Source organism: Podarcis vaucheri, assembly GCF_965113315.1.
Source record: "Podarcis vaucheri genome assembly, chromosome: 7".
In the NCBI taxonomy this organism is placed as follows: Eukaryota; Metazoa; Chordata; class Lepidosauria; order Squamata; family Lacertidae; genus Podarcis; species Podarcis vaucheri.
Genome location: NC_138765.1, coordinates 64,152,358 through 64,172,523, shown reverse-complemented (window position 1 = coordinate 64,172,523; position 20,166 = coordinate 64,152,358). Strand labels below are relative to the sequence as shown.

Genomic DNA, 20,166 nt, shown 5'->3' with positions numbered 1-20,166 from the left:
AAATGCATTGCCAACTTCCTTATAGTCCTAGCATTCACCCATTTGGGTATGTAGCCAGCAGCATCACCTCAAGGCCTTATTTTTACGCTTTGATTAATTCAGAGCAGGACTTTTGCAGCCATCAGGGCAAATCTCAAAATGACACCAGGTGGCAGGTGGACCAGAATTGGGAATCGCTCCAAATTTATCCAAACCAACCCACCATCTGGTCCCTCTTATTTGAGTTTTGCAACATCCAGGGTTAAGTGAACAGACATCCTGGCATTTGAGGTGATGTCAAGAGGTAGCAAAGTTCTGTCTGTCAAAGTAATGCCCATAGCTGTAATGACTTGCTTGTCACACACAAGTTCATCGTTAAATGATGGAAATGCCTATGCAAATCAGGTGACAAGAGGAAAATTTACCTGAAACATCATCTTATAGCCCACTCGATCACTTTGATCTGCAGAGCTGGCACCGTTACAGGTGCCGCATAATTCTTGTCCTGCCTTTGTGAAAAAAAACAATCTTTTAGCGTGGCATTACCCACACTTTGGAACTCCTTGCCTATTGACATCAGGCGGGTGCCTTCACTGTGCTCCTTTCAGCACCTGCGAAAAACAGTTTTGTTTAGGCAAGACTACCCAGACATGTAGGGACACGGGTGGCGCTGTGGGTTAAACCACAGAGCCTAGGACTTGCCGATCGGAAGGTCAGCGGTTCGAATCCCCATGACGGGATGAACTCCCGTTGCTCAGTCCCTGCTCCTGCCAACCTAGCAGTTCGACAGCACCTCAAAGTGCAAGTAGATAAATAGGTACTGCTCCAGCAGGAAGGTAAACGGCATTTCCGTGTGCTGCTCTGGTTCGCCGGAAGCGGCTTAGTCATGCTGGCCACATATGCTGGCTCCCTCAGCCAATAAAGCAAGATGAGCGCTGCAACCCCAGAGTCGGTCACAACTGGACCTAATGGTCAGGGGTCACTTTACCTTTACCTTTACCCAGACATGTAGAATGTTGACATTTATTTTAATCTGTTTCCAGTTTATTGCTGATTTTATCCTTTAACGTTTCAAAGAGCTGTTTTGACTGGCAATCTTATTGTTTTATTCTCTATTAAGCCACTTTGAGGGATTTTCTTTGCAGTCAAGCAGTGTATAAATTTTATGAAATAAACAACAATTGAGTAGATATTACCAAACCACCCAATTCGTTTCAATGCAATAGCATCCATTTCCCCCAAAAAAGGTTCTTTAAGAAAGGGAAACCTGAAGCATAGCTGCCGACAAGCACAGATATGCTCTTAGGGTGCATTTACTCAGTCCACGTAGCTCCTCTATATGTAAACAAGCTATCGTAGCTTTTCATATTGTAGACAGAACTTTTGCCTCTCCTCCCCCTCAAGCTTAGGGCTCCTTCACATTTTCATTTGCCCTGCCGTTTCCCCCCAGGAAAACCTGGGGTTTCAGAGGTGCCAACTTGAATAGAATATTGAAAGGCAGGTAAGCCCCATCCCACAAAGTATCTTAAGGGAGGAGACCGAAGGGACCTTAGCTCCCAGGAGTTGGCTCCTTAGTTCTGAATCAAAACAAGCAGCAGTTGGGTTTTCTGATGCTTGCTGTTTGTTTTGATTGAGGGCGAAAGAGTGGGTTTTCCAGGGAAAGCAGTAGAAGAAAGGCAAAACCGCTCTGACACATGTTTTCTAGGCACAGAACAGGCAGAATTATGACTCCCATAATTCTTGTCAACGTGAAATCTGACATTCAGTCGCCAGTCACCTGTCCATCCAACATATCTGTGAACTGAAATAAGTGAGCAGGTTGGGACAGGAATTAAGCTCCCAACCTTCATAGATTCAGTTGACAGTCTGAGCATTGCTTACCCAAGTAAGTGGGTAACTGTCTGAGCTCATGGTGTGTGGACTCAGTTTCCTGGTCACACGGAGAGCTCTGATGAATGTGCAACTGAAATAAATGCAGGCTCCATTCAGACCATGCAGAAGTCAGAGTGGATCTAAGAGGTATATTTCTACTCCTTCCTGTCCGTGCATTCATGACCATATATAGTACGGGAACCCTGGGAACAGGGTTGCATATCAATAAATCAGATTATAGACATCCATAGGTGTACCAGACTCTATATATATATATATATATATATATATATATATATATATATATTTGCTTTCGTAGATTTTCACGGGTACAGGAATGCAGGTTTTGGTGTCTTCGGGTGTCTTCCCGTGTAAGAGTCGGAGTGTCTGTGCGACGTTTCGACGAGGTCTCACTCGTCATCTTCAGGCTGGTGCTTTCGGCTTCTTGTTACTGGAACAGAGCAGAATCTGGTGTTTGAGTTCCTATAAATACTGTTGAGGGGTGTGGTGTATAGCCTCCAACGTTCTGGGCAGAGAGGAAGTTCCTAGATTAGTGTGCCTCTTCTTCTTTTGTTCCTTAATTACTTGAGGGATATCTTGAGTGATTTCATGAGTGATATTCTGAATACCACTGGGTGGGTCATTAAGTGTAGATTAGTTGCTAAAGCTTTTGTGTCTTGACCTCTTGAGCTTGTGAAGAGTTTTTCTGAGAAGATGGCTGTGCTGCATTTAGTTGTGCTCTGGCTTGGCTTCGTGTATAGGGGCGAGCTGTGGTTTTGTGCCTTGTGCCAGCCAGATCTGTGTAGGGATTGCAGGGGGGTGCAGCATCCGGAGGTGCCACTATAGTTTGGCTACTGGATGGAGTCTGTAATATGTCTGTGGAGAGGGTCTGGGTTTGGGTCTGGTGTGGTTGATTGGTGACGGCGTTCTGTGTGCCTCTGGTTCTGGTGTCGGTTTTTGTGGGGAGGGCTAATTTCCAGATGTCTGGCAGGCGGGACGTGTCGTCACGCTTGTTCATGTTGTGAGGGTGTTTCTCTATCTCGATGGCTTCCATGATTATTCTCTTGTGGTGATGTTCCATGTTAAAGAGCAATTTGGAATCTGCAAAATTAATTTCGTGTCCTGTTTCTTTCATGTGTTGGAAAAGAGAGGAAGTTTTTTCTTCTTTTTTGACGGCATTCTTGTGTTCTGCGATACGTGCATTTATTCGTCTGTTTGTTTGTCCAATGTACGTGGCTGGGCAGACTTTGCAGGGTATTTCATAGACCCCTTGGTTTTCCAGCTGGATTTTGTCTTTTGGGTTTCTGAGGATATTGGCTATTTTTTGGTTGGTGCAGAAGGCTGTTTTGATATTGTGTTTATGGAGGATTTTGCTGATTTTGTCTGTAGTGCCCTTGATATAAGGAAGGAGGGCCATGCCATTGTTTTCTTCTGTGTCTTGGTTTTTGGGGGGTGTTTCTTTTTGGGGGGTGTCTACAAAACTTCCTCTCTTTTCCAACACATGAAAGAAACAGGACACGAAATTAATTTTGCAGATTCCAAATTGCTCTTTAACATGGAACATCACCACAAGAGAATAATCATGGAAGCCATCGAGATAGAGAAACACCCTCACAACATGAACAAGCGTGACGACACGTCCCGCCTGCCAGACATCTGGAAATTAGCCCTCCCCACAAAAACCGACACCAGAACCAGAGGCACACAGAACGCCGTCACCAATCAACCACACCAGACCCAAACCCAGACCCTCTCCACAGACATATTACAGACTCCATCCAGTAGCCAAACTATAGTGGCACCTCCGGATGCTGCACCCCCCTGCAATCCCTACACAGATCTGGCTGGCACAAGGCACAAAACCACAGCTCGCCCCTATACACGAAGCCAAGCCAGAGCACAACTAAATGCAGCACAGCCATCTTCTCAGAAAAACTCTTCACAAGCTCAAGAGGTCAAGACACAAAAGCTTTAGCAACTAATCTACACTTAATGACCCACCCAGTGGTATTCAGAATATCACTCATGAAATCACTCAAGATATCCCTCAAGTAATTAAGGAACAAAAGAAGAAGAGGCACACTAATCTAGGAACTTCCTCTCTGCCCAGAACGTTGGAGGCTATACACCACACCCCTCAACAGTATTTATAGGAACTCAAACACCAGATTCTGCTCTGTTCCAGTAACAAGAAGCCGAAAGCACCAGCCTTAAGATGACGAGTGAGACCTCGTCGAAACGTCGCACAGACACCCCGACTCTTACACGGGAAGACACCCGAAGACACCAAAACCTGCATATATATATGCAGGTTTTGGTGTCTTCGGGTGTCTTCCCGTGTAAGAGTCGGGGTGTCTGTGCGACGTTTCGACGAGATCTCACTCGTCATCTTCAGGCTGGTGCTTTCGGCTTCTTGTTACTGGAACAGAGCAGAGCACCAGCCTGAAGATGACGAGTGAGACCTCGTCGAAACGTCGCACAGACACCCCGACTCTTACACGGGAAGACACCCGAAGACACCAAAACCTGCATTCCTGTACCCGTGAAAATCTACGAAAGCATATATATATATATATATATATATATATATATATATATATATATATTGTTTCCTGCACTTGTATCCCACTTTTTTCTCTCCAAGCAGCTCAAGGTGGCATACAATGGTTCTTCCCTTCCTCATTTTATCCTCACAACAACTCTATGAGGTAGGCTAGGCTGAGAGGCAGTGACTGGCCCCTGAGTTCACCCCATGAGCTTCATAGCTGAGTGGGACTTGAACCCTGCTCTAACCACTACACCACACTGACTCTCTTTATCTTGTAGTTTGAGCATGATCAATGGACCCTGACATTAAACAAAAAATATTGACCAATGAACACTGATACAACTTTTTAAATGAAGGCACAGGTGTGGCAAAGTAATTTGGGGTTGCACTAACAAGATCTGAAATGATGGCCATTCCTCTGCTGGTTTCAACTGGTCTAGAAAAAGCTAATGCTATAAAGATCGTCAGCTCCAAAGGCTTGCAGAGAACAGAGAAGAAAATATGAATGCAAATAGGTAAAGAGAGAGAGGAAAAAAAACTCATTTGAAAAAAAACATTTGAGGGATGAAAACGAGAAGAGTTCCCACCAATGTTTTAAAAGAAGAAAGGTGGAAGTCAGCAAGCAACTTTAATACTAATGGATGGGGCAACCGATGTAACACTTATGCTTAATAACAGCTCTAGGGAAGATCAAGGAAATTAAACACCAGTAAGCTCAACTTCAGCAGTGGGGAAGATATTGGAAACACTAATCAGGGACAAAACAGGGAAAGTTATGATTTAATTAAAGATATTCAGCATGGATTCACAAAAGGGAGATCATACGTAACAAAAACTAATAGAATATTTTGGGGAGGGGGGAACCGCACCGGCAAAAAAAGAATTGAAGACGGATGCTGTGAGCATGATTAACAGCCCCCTGTGTTTCGTTACCACCTGAAACACTGAGCCACTATCCATATCCCATTGTTGTCAGCGAAAAAGCTTGCATAGATTCTTGCAGGATTTGGTTTTGCTCCTGAACTTCAGATATTCCGTCAAAGTCGTGGCCTGCCAAAGATGGTACCAAGGAGTAAGACGCTGACAGCAAACGTCTTTCTTATATGGATAATAAAAGTAAGAAATCATGGGGCCAAAACTTGATGCATCTTAGTCCTAAACCACCCAGACCTGGCAACCTCAGACATTCCTGGAGTGCAGATGTCACCAAGGCTGTAAGCTGTGCAAGACTGGCTGATACAGTAACTGCAGACTGGGTTGAGCAGTGCTAATGTTTCCCAGGCAGAGACGCAAGCCAGTGTGTCCAATCTCAGGCCAAAATTGTTTCCAATAATTTCTTCCAGCCCCAAGCAGCACTGGTAGCTGCTGAACTGTCAATGAACTGTATAGTATCCCAGATCCCTTTCAGTTAGCAGAACGGCCGATTATGCAAGGGATGCATCCATCTGGCTAATGGTAGGGCCGGACCTGCTCCTGGCATTACTTTCCATGCTGGTTCCCTTTTGCAATCTGATAAAGGGGGCTGTCCTTTTATGATCTGATTTCAAGGAGAGAGGCATTAAAAGATGGTCTGTCCGATTTCATAATGAAGCCGCACTGGTTGCTACCAGTTCTGGAGAAGAAATCAAGCTGATCTTAAGAAGCAGCAATTCAGATGGAATTTCTTGATATGAGCATAAGATGAAAGGTTTGTGGATCTGCCAGCATCAGTAGGAATGACAAGACATTTAATGAGAAGAGAAGGATCTACTCAAAATAAAATACAGACTGTGCACTAAGGCTGAAACAATTTCTTAATCAATTTGCATCTGTATCTATGTAGTTCTCCATTAAATACTACTACTACTACTACTACTACTACTAATAATAATAATAATAATAATAATAATAATAATTTACCCCGCCCATCTGACTGGGTTGCTCCAGCCATTCTTATGTCATTAAGAAATAAGAGCCACAGTTCCCTGAATTAACTGGACACGTGTGGCAGCTCCATCTTCCCACCAAACAAATGTTTGCTACAGCTCACAAGTTTCAGATAAGTATTAATCCTAAATCAGAAAGAACAACACTATCTTTCAGAAAATACTTTCAGACAGTGTTTAGGCCATGTCACTCCAAGAAGCCACCCAACTCATATTTCATGACTCAAATTGCATGGTCAAGGACCATGACAGTCTACAACAGGGTAGACTGTGAGTTAAGATTAAATTATTCTTCATAACTATTAAGAAATTTAGGATAAACTCAAGTGCACTATCCATTTAGTCATCATAAGGAAAATGTGAAAGTGCTAAAAATGTTTGTCCATAAACCAATAGGTGGTATTTTCAGCCAGTCTGTATGGAGTCTAGACACCTGCACTGGAGAATTAAGGTGTATTTGTATGTGTGATATACCATCATTTTCTAAATGGGAAAAAATGAAAATTGAACACCAATACTTTCTTCAGGCCTGCTTCTTTCTTTCTTTCTTGTTGACATTTTTGTAGATTGTGACAAACATTCATTCTAACATAATTGCCTACATTTTCTTCTTCTTCTTGAATTCCCTATAGCTACAGAGAAATGCTGGAATCCATTATTGAGCTATCCTGATGGCAGGCACTTGATTGACATTCATCTATTTGAAACATTTCCATGCCTTCTTTCCAGGGCTCAAGGTGGCGTACAACAATTGTGATAGCACATTAGAATGCAAATAAACATCAAAGACAAAAGGCACAACAGCAATTTAGTAAAATAAAATAAAATAAAATAAAATGGGGGGAGGAAAAACCAAGGAGGTAGTCAGCAAGAATAAAGGCCAAATGTTTTGTGATCCCTGCTAAAAAACAGCAAGAAGAGCAAAGACACCCTTTGAGGTGGGGGTTAAAGAGGGGGAGACTGCCCCACAGTCTTGGAGCAACTGGTTTAAAAGTCCTGCTTCTGGCCACAAACATTCCCACTTTATGCAGAAGACGAATTTGAGGCAGAGGGTAAGAAGCTGTTGACAGCAGACTCCAGTCCTCAACCCTCTAGGGCAGGCATGTCCAACTCCAAAGAGACTGTGATCTACTCACATTATAAAAATACTGGCTGTGATCTACCCATTGTTATTGACAGGTGAAGCTTTTTTTAAGGGAGGCAAAGTTGTTGTTGAGCTTTTTTTAGGGGAACCAAATCTTTCTTTGGGGGCGGGGAATCACTAAGCATCTCATGATCCACCGTGTCCAGTGATCTACCAGTAGATCATGATCTATCTGTTGGATATGCCTGTTCTATGGCATCATCACAGCCAATTGTGTGTGTGTGTGTGTGTGTGTGTGTGTGTGTACACACACACAATTGTCTGGTGTGGTGATGGGCTGAGTAAGGCTGTGGTGGTCCTGCTTCTCAGAAGATAAGTCTTGGATAGGGTTGCCAGGGCCCAAACCTGAGACCTAGTGACAGCCACTGGTTATGTCATAAAGCATGAAACATTGAGCATTAACCAGAGTCACTGAGAATATGTCATCAAACTCCTTCCCGCCACTGAGCCCCAGAGATGGAGGTTAATTGGGAGAAGGGAGACGGGAGCTGAGGAGGGTCTGTGCAATAATTTGCAGCCTGCTTCTACCAGGCTGAAACATGCAAACTGAAAATACAATCTTCATAATAGTAGTAGTAGTAGTAGTAATTTAAGGAACTCCTGCCATCCTGGAGTTTCAAGCCCTCCCTCTGCCACCTGGAAGTTGCCACCTGAAAACTTCAGGTCAGCCCTGGAGGTCTGGCAACCCTAAACCCAGAAAACAGCAACAGCAGGAGCAGCAGTCATACAACTGGGAAGCTCCACAGCTGACAAAAGGCTTGCACCTGGAAGCCTTTATTATCCCAGAGGAGGAAATTGAAAGGGAAGCGATAAGTATTCCAGACTCTGGGGTGGAGATTGTAAGTGTCAGAACTCCAAATCTCAGGGAAGGGGGAAGGAATAACAGAGAAAGACCACATTCACATCATACATTTGAAAAAAAGCTATGATACCATAGCAGTGATGCCACAGCATCCATAGCAGTGACCAGAGGATGAATGACCGCTGGGAGGAGCACAGAGAGAAGAAATGCCATGGGGCATCTGTGGAAGCACAACTGGATGCCTTCAACTGCCCCATCTGCAACAAAACATCTCTCTCTCGTATCGGTCTCTACAGCTGCAGCAGGTGCTGTAACCTTCCAAGAGTTTGACTTCATCCCCAAATGGGCACTCCTCCTTCATCTCCCAAGACAGATGGATACCAACAAGAAGATACTACTTTGAACAGTCATGGCGTCCCACAAAGAATTTTGTGAGCTGTAGTTTGCTAAGGGTGCTGAGAGTTGTTAAGAGACCCCCATTACCCTCACAGAGCTGCATGTCACCCAGTAAGAGGGATTATTAAACCACTCTGAAAATTGTGGCTCTGAGAGGGGAAGTGGGGCCTTCTAACAACGCTCAACACCCATAACAAACTACAGCTCCCAGAATTCTTTGGGGGAAGACATAGCTGTTCAAAGTGGTATCATAGCACTTTAATTGTATGGTGTAAATGGGACCAGGGACAACTTCCTTTTTTAAGAGATAGCCAAGCAATATTATTTGAATTTAGTTCCTGGTGATGAGAAGAGGTTGGGACTTCCTGTAAGGGCAATAGCCCCACCAGGTCTTCTCTATAACCCTGACTCAGAAGGATCCCAGGCTGCTGGCCTCTCTTAAAGAGAAAGTAAATTGTAGCACAGGGTCTGATTGGGGGACCACAAATGCAACAGACATCCCCCACCTCCACTGAAATCAATGTCAATACTACCAATTTTGGATTGTACCCACAATTGTGAAGTCACAGCAAAGATGCAGAAGCAGAGCAACATATCTTCCAACTAAGAAACATATTCTTTCAAGTAAGGGGGGAGGGAAGCCTAGAGGTTCGGGGGAGAACCCTCCCTGCAAATAGAAAGCTAGCACATCAAGAAAAGCTTTTCATGTGGTAGAGCATACAAACATGCCAAATTCCTAAATGTGGTCCAGGAAGAGCTGTAACATGTGACATTTCTAACCGCGTACTTCAACTCTCAGAGAGGAAAGTGCAGGATTAATTGTTTCACCATTTATTCAGTAATGATGCCTAGCCCCGGGATAACAGGTGTTTTTATGTTTGCTTGCACAAATGGAGCTTCTCTGCTCACAGAGGATCCCCATTTGTCCCAAAAGAGGAAATGAATTTATTTGCATGGTTTTTATCCACTGAATTTGGATTGGAACTCATGGCAAGAGAGCCATGTATGGGAGTCTAAGCACTGAATCCCCAGATAAAGAGCAGGATGCATTTTTAACTGCTTCTTCTCCCCACCTGACACTTGGCAGTTTTTCATTAGGAAATGTGTAAGGGTGCTTACAGTTATCTAAATAATACTAAACTCACAATAAAGCCTGAATAATGTCCTCCCCTCATTGAAAACCAAAACCACAAATACAAGCTGAATGAAAACAAATTGTGAAAAAATACCTGTCTGGATTTTCTCTTGAAAATCAGTCATTGAGAATCATCTGTCAGTAAGACAAAATTAATTACTACATGTGAAATGGAGAAAATCAACATAAATTTAAATATTGCATAATATTACAAAAAAGAATAGGTAATCCTATTATCTATTAGTTATATATGTCTGCAATCTAAAATACCCTCGCCCCTACCCCCCAAAAACTGACATTACATCATTAGATTTAACAAATATTTTTTAAACAGATATTGTGTGGGGAAAACTGCCTCCAAAATATAGTAACTTGCAAAATTCAGACATCTTTTTTGTTATTCGTTTGGTGGTAATGGAGAATCCAATTTGATTTGAGTGTACCTTTAAACCTATGCCAACCTGGACCAGTTTTAATTCACACAACCATTATTGTGTGCATCTCCGATAGCTTCATGTGTGTGATGAACAGGTCACCCGAATCATTCACCTTGTGTGCTTGTCATTGGTATGCCATCCCTACTTAACCCACAATAAGCTTGGTGGTATGATTCAAAAGCAGGCCCAAAGTGAAGGATTCGGATCACCCACTTGCCTAGACCACTCTGGGCAGGAAACTGTGGCCAGGTGCGTACAGAGCCATTGTGAGAACTGTCTCTGATCCAGCCTGCACCCTCAATATAACATGGCACTCCCATCAGCCACATTACCCCAATCACTGTCAGGACAGTCCCAAGGCATTTTGTCATGCAGACATGGCACAGAGGTGTGTCCCAGGTTCCCTTGATTGTGTCACACAAAGGACGCTGGGACTCTGAACCTATGTGGGAATGCATAGAGTTGCACGTCTGTAACTTCTCGGTTTCTGCTGAGGTCGCCTGCCGTTTCACTGGCAACTATTTGAATGGCTTGGGTTGTCTGATTGGTTGCTACCATGAGTGGCACAGACCTATCCTAGACTTCTTCAAGGTAGAGAGGGAGTGCAGTGCGGTCACCCATGCTGCTCTTTTCCTTAAGCTAGGGAAGGCAACACTGCTGAAGTGGATGGATCTGGGTGTCTGCAAGGCCAGGTTAGCATCAAAGGTCACCTTGATGGGCACTCTGTTCCCAAACACAAAGCCATGCCACACACAGAGAATGATGCAAGTCCAAGCATATGGAGTTAAAAAGGAAACCCGAACGGACCCCTGATCTGTTCAGAGACACTATATTGGCTTTATTAGGTACACAACACAGGGAATTACCATAATGTCCCCAAGCAAACTTTATTCAGTGTTTATGTAGCGCTAGGGTTTGCCTATATACAATTAAATCAAGTGTTGCAAATATATTAAACCTGCATTTTAATTTGACAAGTGAATTTAGAACTGGGACATGTTTTAAAAGGGTTTCTGGAATTCTAGAGTGTTGCATGTGCTAATGGTTCTGTGTTTATACCTGGGAGGAGGGGAAACTTTGAGACACATCCTATATTGTCTTGTGCTCATGGCACAGAAGCCGTGTGTGTGTGTGTGTGTGTGTCAGTAAGGAGAATGACATGGGTGCCTAGCTGGTGCATGTGAAACAGCAAAGTAGCCATCTTCAAATGTCTTAAGGGCTGTCACATGGAAGATGGAACAAGCTTGTTTTCTCCTGCTCCAGAAGGTAAGACCCAAACCAATGGATTCAAATGACAAGAAGGGAGATTCTGATTAAATATTAGGAAGAATTTTCTGACAGTAAGACTTGATTGACAGTGGAACAGGCTTCATCAGAAAGTGGTGCACTCTCCTTCATTGGAGGTTTTTAAAAGAGATGTTCTGTCAGGGATCCTTGAGCTGTGATTCCTGCATTGTAGGGGCTTGGACAAGATGACCCTTAGGGTCCCAACTCTACAATTCTGCATATGATTCTATGAAAATAACAGACTCTTCTCAACAAGGATTACCTGACTTGCAGTAGTGCTTCTTCCTTTGCTATGTTGCCTCTCACTGAAAGTGCTGGGCTTGTGCTCCCACCGAGACTAGTTCACTATGTTTTGCCTAAAGGTGCATGTTGACTTTTCACCAGCTCCCCCAAATATTGGTGTTAGCTACACCAGCACAAGGCCAACATGACAGTAAGTGGACAAAGCAAAATGCCTCTGTCCTCATGGTAAAAACATCTCATCAAATCTCCAAAAGGATACCGTACGGTTTAAAGATATGCAGAAACATACTCCTCCTGCCTGCCTTAGATGGGTTCAAGCTGGGGCCACACCACAGCCAAATCAGAGAGGGGCAAGACATGTGTGGGAGGCAGGGGGCAAGCATATGTTGCATCCCACTGTTGACTGGGGGGTGGAACCAAAGCAGGCTATGTGAGCCATCTCTGCCTCTAGCTAGCCTCTTTTTGTTGCTGTCTCAGCACCCATTCTCCCACCTAGGGCTGCAGCATAGGATTAGCTGGTTGCTTAAGGGCTGAAAAGAATATATGCACCAATTTTTTTTCTCCCCCCTTTTTATAACTTTCTACCACAATTTATTTTTCTCATTAATTGATGGAGAGTGTCGGGGAAAATGCTGAAGAGATTTGCAGCACAACACTACTTTGATCTGATCCAGCTGGGCTCTTATGTTCATATATTAATCCTGCCATGTACCCAGAATTACCCCTATTTATACTTTCAAGGGATGGAAACACATATATCAACTGCATGCGTCAAAGCTGCTAAGAATCTGTCAGAGGTGGGTGTGAATTGCCTCCCAGACTCTTCAAATCCAGAGGAAAGCTGTGCAGTGCACTAGATCAAGAATGGATACAGGCCAGGCCAGACTCAGCTCCCTTTCAGCCACCAAGCCACGAGTAAGTTACTCTCTTGTAACCTACCCCACTTTCACTGGATTGTTCTGCAATAAATCCATCTATGATGTCCTGAGCTTCTCGGAGGAAGCGGTGGGGTGTGTTTGTATGAAGCACAATACAGGATGGTTGCATCTCACATGAAGCTTTGACACATGAAGCTTTGACACATGCAGTTGATATATGCGTTTGGATTTCAATCATACATGGTTGAAATTGTGCAAGTTAAATCCAGGTGAGGCAGAGAGCTTAAAAAACTCTTTTTGCACCAAGTCCTCTGGGGTTAGCTAGCATGGAAAGAGCTTTAAATATCTTCACCTTGCTGTGAGTGGAGACAAGACCACCTGAGTTCACATGAGATCTTGCAGGAGCATCCGCAGCCTTCCAGAGCTGATGTACTAAGCAGGCCTTGTACCCAAATCCTCAAGCAAGGTGGAGAGCTTAAAAGCTCTTTTCATGCCATGTCCACTCGATTGGGAAAATAGCTTATAATCTCTCTTTTTTTTTTTTTTACTGGGCAAGGTCCTCTTGCCACATGGGCTCTGGGAGTACAGGGGATTCTTGCTTTCTCCCTTCTCCTGTGGGGCAGCTCCAAGGGTTTGGCTATGTGTGATTTGAATACGTGGAACCCCAGAACCAAGCCTCCATGTGAGATGTGATTGTACTGTAAATAAAAACCTACCCCGCAAATTATCCTTGGGAACGTTCTGACAACTTATTAATGGAACTGATGAGACTTTGCAATGACAAAGCTTGAGAACTCTTCAGATGGGCTGTGCAGTTGCAAGGGAATTCCCTGTCCAAAAATTCTTGCTTATGAATTGATCCCCAGTGACTCATTCTTTTGAATACGTACAGAACAGCCTTGGACCCTCAGACGTGTTTGTATCTACGATGAAGGCACAGCATTTCTATTATCTTCTTAAACATAGCTTACTTTCAACATTGCTGCCCCCACTGAGAACAATTCCATGATTACAACGGATAAGGTTCAGGCTTGGCCTGGAAATTCCGGCCTGATACTTTCAGAGCTTAGTGAAAACTGTTTTATGGCAGAAGCTTTATGCTATATATATATATATATGTATATATATATATATATATATATATATATATATATATATATATATATCTGAGATAAATCCTAGCTCACTTTTTATTATCCTTTCCCTTCTCCCAAGGAAACTGTTCACGGTTTAATTTAGAATTGAAGATTTTATGCCACAGAACAAAAATGGGAATATGTATGTGCATATGCAACCCCCCCCCAAAAAAAAGAGACACGCAGAGAGGACTAGAATCTTACGTCAATCTGATTTTCAGACTTTGACTATAGATACCTGGGCTCAAATTTCTGCTTAGCCATGAAGTTCACTGAACAATACACTATTTCAGTTGAGCATGCCTCATTGCATTTAAAGCATTCTTGTACAACTTTGATGGTCATGGCTTCCCCCCAAGAAGCCTGGGAACTAAAGTTTGTTAAGGGTGCTGGGAATTGTAACTATGTGCCCTTGAAAAACTACAGTTCCCAAGATTCTTTGGTGGAAGCCATGACTGTCAAAGTGGTTTGAGTGCTTTAAATGTATGGTGTGAACGTGACCTATTGTCCGTGTAAAATACGTCGAAGGTTATGCTAATAATTTACTTTTATATTTTGTGCATGCCTGTGTGTAACAAATTTATATATAGTTCACAGTGGCAAAATGTAGTAGGGACTGATGGAGACCCCCACAGTTGCCTGAAATTCTGGGGAAACTGGTTTGTTAAGGCTTGCTGGAAACTAGAACTCTGTAAGGCGTGCCAGTGGGGCCATGGCCCCGGATGTGGGTTTTTGAGGGGGAGAAAAGCAGGCACCCCCATGCAGATGTCCCCAGTGTGGCCCAGCCCAGCACTCCCAGTGTCAAAGGAGCCAATGCTCGGCACTGGTACAGGCCGTGCTAGTGGTGCCTGCTTCATTCCTGCCAAGTGCCTGGTCAATCATCTTATTCCACAGGCCGACAGGCAGCACAACATACCCCTGCTTGGCTCCAATGTGGGGTGCGGTATCTCTGTCAGTGTCAGCAGTGAGGGCTGGGGTGCCACAGTAGGCTCCCTCACCTTCTGCGCCCCCTGCCCCCCAGCGCTCATGTACCTGGCTGTCTCTTGCTCACACAATGCCACTGAACTACAATGCCCAAAATTCTCTGAGGGGAAGGATGTGCTTCGAATGTGTGGTGTGTACACAGCCTAAGTGACACAAGAGGGAAGCACTGTGTAAATATTGCCTGCCTGTCCACACATACGTAAAAATAAAATAAAAAATGCTGCCCCTTTTCAGACATTCAGTGACTGTGAGCTTGCGAGAACTGGGATTCTGCCAAATGTTCCCTTTTAAAAGATTTGTGAGTGGTATCCACGTACGTTCTACCTAAAACAGGCCCATTTAATAGAAGTTAACCCTCTCCATTAACTTCAACAGGTCTACTCTGAGTAGGACTTCCTCTGCACTACACATTTAAAGCTGTATCATACCACTTTAAACAGTCATGGCTCCCCCCCAAGGAATCCTGGGAACTGTAATTTGTTAAGGGGGGGCAATAGTTGTTAGGAGACCCCTATATTCCTCTCAGAGAGCAGCAGCTCACAGTGTTCCCTGGAAAGAGGGACTGATTGTTAAACCACTCTGAGATTCACTACTCCAGGCTGTTGGTTCCCAAAACAAATGAAATCATCCCACATGGGTATGAGAAGGTGCAGGGTCAATCTCCAAATCTGGATCAAGAGGCTGTCAGCTGGTTCCCTAAATATCAACTACATCAAGCATCAGGTGGTCTGAGAAATGGGACAAGGTCCTTCACCCTCATCTAAGTTTGCACTTGGTCATCAAAACTGCACTCCAGAGCAACGACTGGGCAAACTCCCAAGTTATGGCTGGCAAATTTGCAGATGCTCACTAATACAACGGCAAAAGCACAAATAGGTCTAAATGGGTCTTTATAGGCACCATCCACAGAGTGTATTTGCCAACACGCATCTCCGGTTGCCAAAGTTAGAAAATGCCTGATACTGCAAGCACTCCATTTTAGTCTTTCTTGTCTTTCCTCACTAAATACACTTATAAAAAAAAAGAAAAAAAGAACAACGGCCAAGAACAATTGTAAGCTTAATAACAGTTGAAGAATATTCAGCAGATGGCACCATCTAGACTCAACTAATTTCTGGCCAAGCAATCTAAATCCCAGTTGTAGGCAAGGACACATAAACAAAATTTGGTATCGATGAATAGGGAAAGTGGTGACAAATAAGAGGAGCTGATGATGGCATCTGTCTATGCTGTAATTGTGTTAGTGTTTGTGAATGTGGCTAATGCAAAAAATTCATAATAGACTAGGTTCGGATTTCTCACCAGTATTGATCCTGTTGTATTCCTGATACTAAAGGACCAAAGAACAGAAGTGTAAGTGACTTAATACCATTGTCAAAATAAAAAAATTCCTTCCAGTAGCACCTTAAAGACCAACTAAGTTAGTTCTTGGTATGAGCTTTCGTGTGCATGCACACTTCTTCAGATACATGCATTGACTATGGCAGACCAACACGGCTACCTATCTGTAACTTAATACTATTGGTTTGAGATGAAAGCAACCTCACTTGAACAGAATACTGAACCATAGTTTAGTGTAATGTGCAGGAGCCTACTTCCGCTCCATCCTCAGGCATAGCTGCAAGGCGAGTGGAAGTATCTCCTTTCATTTCCAACCAGCCAAAGTTTGCCATGATATCCGAACCAAGAACTGTGATGAGTTTCAGTTACAGTTTATCCAATCAAGTCAGGATCATAAGCTTGTCCAGGCAAGCCATGCCAGTTAACGCTGAACACAGTTCGTTCCAGTTGAGACATAACAACAAACCATGGCTGCAAACACTTCCAGTCACCTTCTTGTACCTGCACTGGAGAAAGAGAGGGGAGGAAGAGTGCATGAGTTCAAGGCTCTTTCACATAGCACTAAGCCATAGTTGAGTGTGACATCTGAACAAAGCCAGCTTTTTTTCACCGGTGATATAAGTGCATATAGATTTCCATTACTTATCTCGCTGGAGCCACACAGTTTTTAAAGCATCACAGTGATGACGAAGCAGCTTAGCCATGTGGATGCAGATGATTAAAAGAAAGGGCTCTCTTTACCTGGAAATCTTAATTCTCATTCTTCCTGCAGCCCCCTCTCTTGCAAGCTGGTAGAGAAGGTTGCTTTAACAGCATGCAGAGATTGGGGTAGGCTGAAAGGGACACAATAGAATATGGGACCAGAGGTAGCTCTAGGAGAATGTGACCAGTATAGTCACACTGTACATGGAGATTCTGGGGCACCAGAGCAGGCCCCACCACTATTACTCCAATGGAAGGCGAGAGGCGGGGGGGCAGGATTTTGGTGTTGTACAGGACACCACTAAAATTTGAGACGCCAAGGTCCACCACAGATGGGGCACATTTTTAAAAAAGAAAAGAAATAAATCAGTAGGATAAACATTCTCCATAGAGCTTAGCTGTGATTATGGATTCAGAGGCAGAGCTATTTACTATTTCCCCAATGAAATCAAGATAATGGAACTTAGGAAATGCAATCAAACTCTCCTGCCCCACCCTTTCACACAACACATCTCCACCTTGGTGGTATCCAAACCTGCCATCTTTATCTACACCAATGGATGCCTAATTTGATCTTCCATTTACCCTGGCTTCTGATAACTGAAATAAAGGTAAAGGTAAAGGTACCCCTGCCCGTACGGGCCAGTCATGTCCGACTCTAGGGTTGTGCGCCCATCTCACTTAAGAGGCCAGGGGCAGCACTGTCCGGAGACACTTCTGAGTCACGTGGCCAGTGTGACGAAGCTGCTCTGGCGAGCCGGCACCAGAGCAGCACACGGAAACGCCGTTTACCTTCCCGCTAGAAAGCAGTACCTATTTATCTACTTGCACTTAGGAGTGCTTTCGAACTGCTAGGTGGGCAGGAGCTGGGACCGAAAGACGGGAGCTCACCCCGCCATGGGGATTCGAACCGCCAACCATGCGATCGGCAAGCCCTAGGCGCTGAGGTTTTACCCACAGCGCCACCCGCGTCCCTGATAACTGAAATACTTTGGCTAAAAACCCACTTTGCAGAATATTAGCTTAGCAATCCTGCAAGGCTGTATATTACAGTAGGTCTTTATACTGATCTAGATCAAAGGTTCTCAAACTGTGCTCTGCAGACCACCAAGCTTCTTTCAGGTGGTAGGTGCACAGTGTGTCTGTGGATCTGTGGTTGAAAACAGGAGTCACGTTAAATATTCACATTGATTTTTAATTTCATTTGAGCTGCTTATTTTATTTCTAGTATTGTAGTTTATTATATTCTGCAATAAACTACAATAGGTAAAAAAAAGAAGTATTAAAAATACAATAAAAAATCATACAGCATCTAGCACAATGCTTTACAACTGCTATGAAAAGAAATCATTAAGTGGTCCACCAAGACTTTCAGCAATTTTCACGTGTTCTGTGGGGAAACAAAAAGTTTGGGAACTACAAATCTGTACCACAGGTTAGTTTCATCTCCACTTGTAGTGAAGGCAGCTGTTTTGGAGAAAGAGAAATCAGAAGACAAATACACGAATTTACCACCTGCAGTGAAAGGTCGTATCTGCTTTGCTACCTGAGCCCAGCCTGTACTTTCCATATTGTTCAAACAGGCTCTTTGCTATCTGCCAACCGTACACGCAACTAAATTAAAATTGGCTCAGTGCTAACGAAACGTAGCAAATTGAGACAGAATCAGGTCAGATTTTTGTTTGAATTATCTTGCAGAGTTTCTAACCTGGCATGTTACTTAAATCAGTCCACCCCACCCTCACTCCCCAAATAAAAGGATATGCAGAATGGATGGAAAAGCTGGAAACGTATTTTCACCTTAGCCAACATCAATACACACGCACATGTCCCATTCATTCATTCCAATAGCTCTTGCATGGAAGATAGTTCTGTCCAGATAGATCAGTGGTTCCCAAAGTGGGTGGTAGGATTGCCTAGGGGGTGCTAAGATGCAAAGGAGAGGCAGGAGGTACTGGACTATCTGAATACCTGGTATCACTGGATCATATTCATCCATTGTGTTGAATAAATTAAACTAAATAGTTTTAATTGGATTTTGAATAAATGTGCAATTCATTGTTACTATTTTGAATTTTATTGTGTTATTATCTTCCTTAGTGATTTGTGCAAATCACTATTCTGATTGATGCTTTTTATAGGGTAGGGGGCACTGGGGATGAGTTTATGGAACCAAGGGGGTGGTGGCCCCAAAACATCTGGGAAGTGCTATGATAGATTACTTCGATGGGACATTCCTCTCTTTCCATGTACAGTGGTACCTCAAGTTAAGAACTTAATGCGTTCTGGAGGTCCGTTCTTAACCTGAAACTGTTCTTAACCTGAAGCAACACTTTAGCTAATGGGGCCTCCCACTGCCACCATACAATTTCTGTTCTCACCCTGAAGCAAAGTTCTTAACCTGAGGTACTATTTCTGGGTTCGCGGAGTCTGTAACCTGAAGTGTCTGTAACCTGAAACGTCTGTAACCTGAGGTACCACTGTACAGAAGTTATAGTCAGATCATCTTATTTTTCCCACTGCAAAACATTTTTTTAAAAAAAATCATGCTGTTAATTACTCTATGCATCAATGAACTCACAAACTCTGGATAAAACAATCTGAACCAGCAGACCAATTTCTTTACATATATATTTTATTCCAAAAAACCTGCACGCAACTCTTTCTCCTCTACAGGAAACCCAACATTTTTCATGTTAGACTGTAGCTAATTATTGATTGGTATCATAAGCTCGTCAAGCACTCAAAAGGAGCTTTCCAAGGAAAGTTTGTAGGCAAGCATATGGTAAACCCGTCCAGTCCATATGACTGGTTGAACGCCGACCATTAGTGTTGATACAATCTTCCCTCAATATTGTGACAGCAATTGTCAATGGGACTTAAATTGCTGTCAAACTTACCCGACTAACTTACAGCAGAACAGTCAGAGAAAGCCAGCTCAGTGACTCAAGCCAATAAGACCTTTTTTTTTTTTACCCCTTCTCCTCCTTCTCCTAAATGCTTGTTCATATTACCCATTTATATAAAGGTCTTTATGGAGGTTTTTTTGTTTGTGTGTGGCTTCAGCAATTAGCAATCTGAACATTCAGCTGCCTCATGCACCGCAAACCAGCGTATATGAAATTGCATGTGTAGTTCCTTTCAGGTCAATTTTTTCAGCATGCTCCCTTGATTTCTTGATTATTGAGCTTGAAATCTGTGAGCAGAGCCACTCAATATATCTCCCACAACTCTCTTTGTGTATTTGAACAAGCAAAATAACTTCTTTCATGTGTGCATTCATGCATTCACACACAGACACATTAAGCACACTGGATATGATCCAAAGTCCACAAGGGACTAACAATGAAGAATGTC

General features: G+C 43.3%; 1 protein-coding gene across 5 annotated transcripts in view; it reads right to left on the bottom strand.

Annotated features, from left to right (window-relative positions):
• Window positions 1-20,166, bottom strand: part of ZNF536 (zinc finger protein 536) — a 567,281-nt gene that overhangs the window by 70,522 nt on the left and 476,593 nt on the right. The window contains exon 4 of one of the 5 annotated variants that reach the window (XM_082232850.1): window positions 9,896-9,936. The exons of the other annotated variants lie outside the window; for them this stretch is intronic. Within the exon in view, the coding sequence (XP_082088976.1) occupies window positions 9,923-9,936 (14 nt within the window). The 3' untranslated portion in view covers window positions 9,896-9,922. The remainder of the gene's footprint in view (window positions 1-9,895; window positions 9,937-20,166) is intronic. 5 annotated transcript variants of the gene reach the window in all.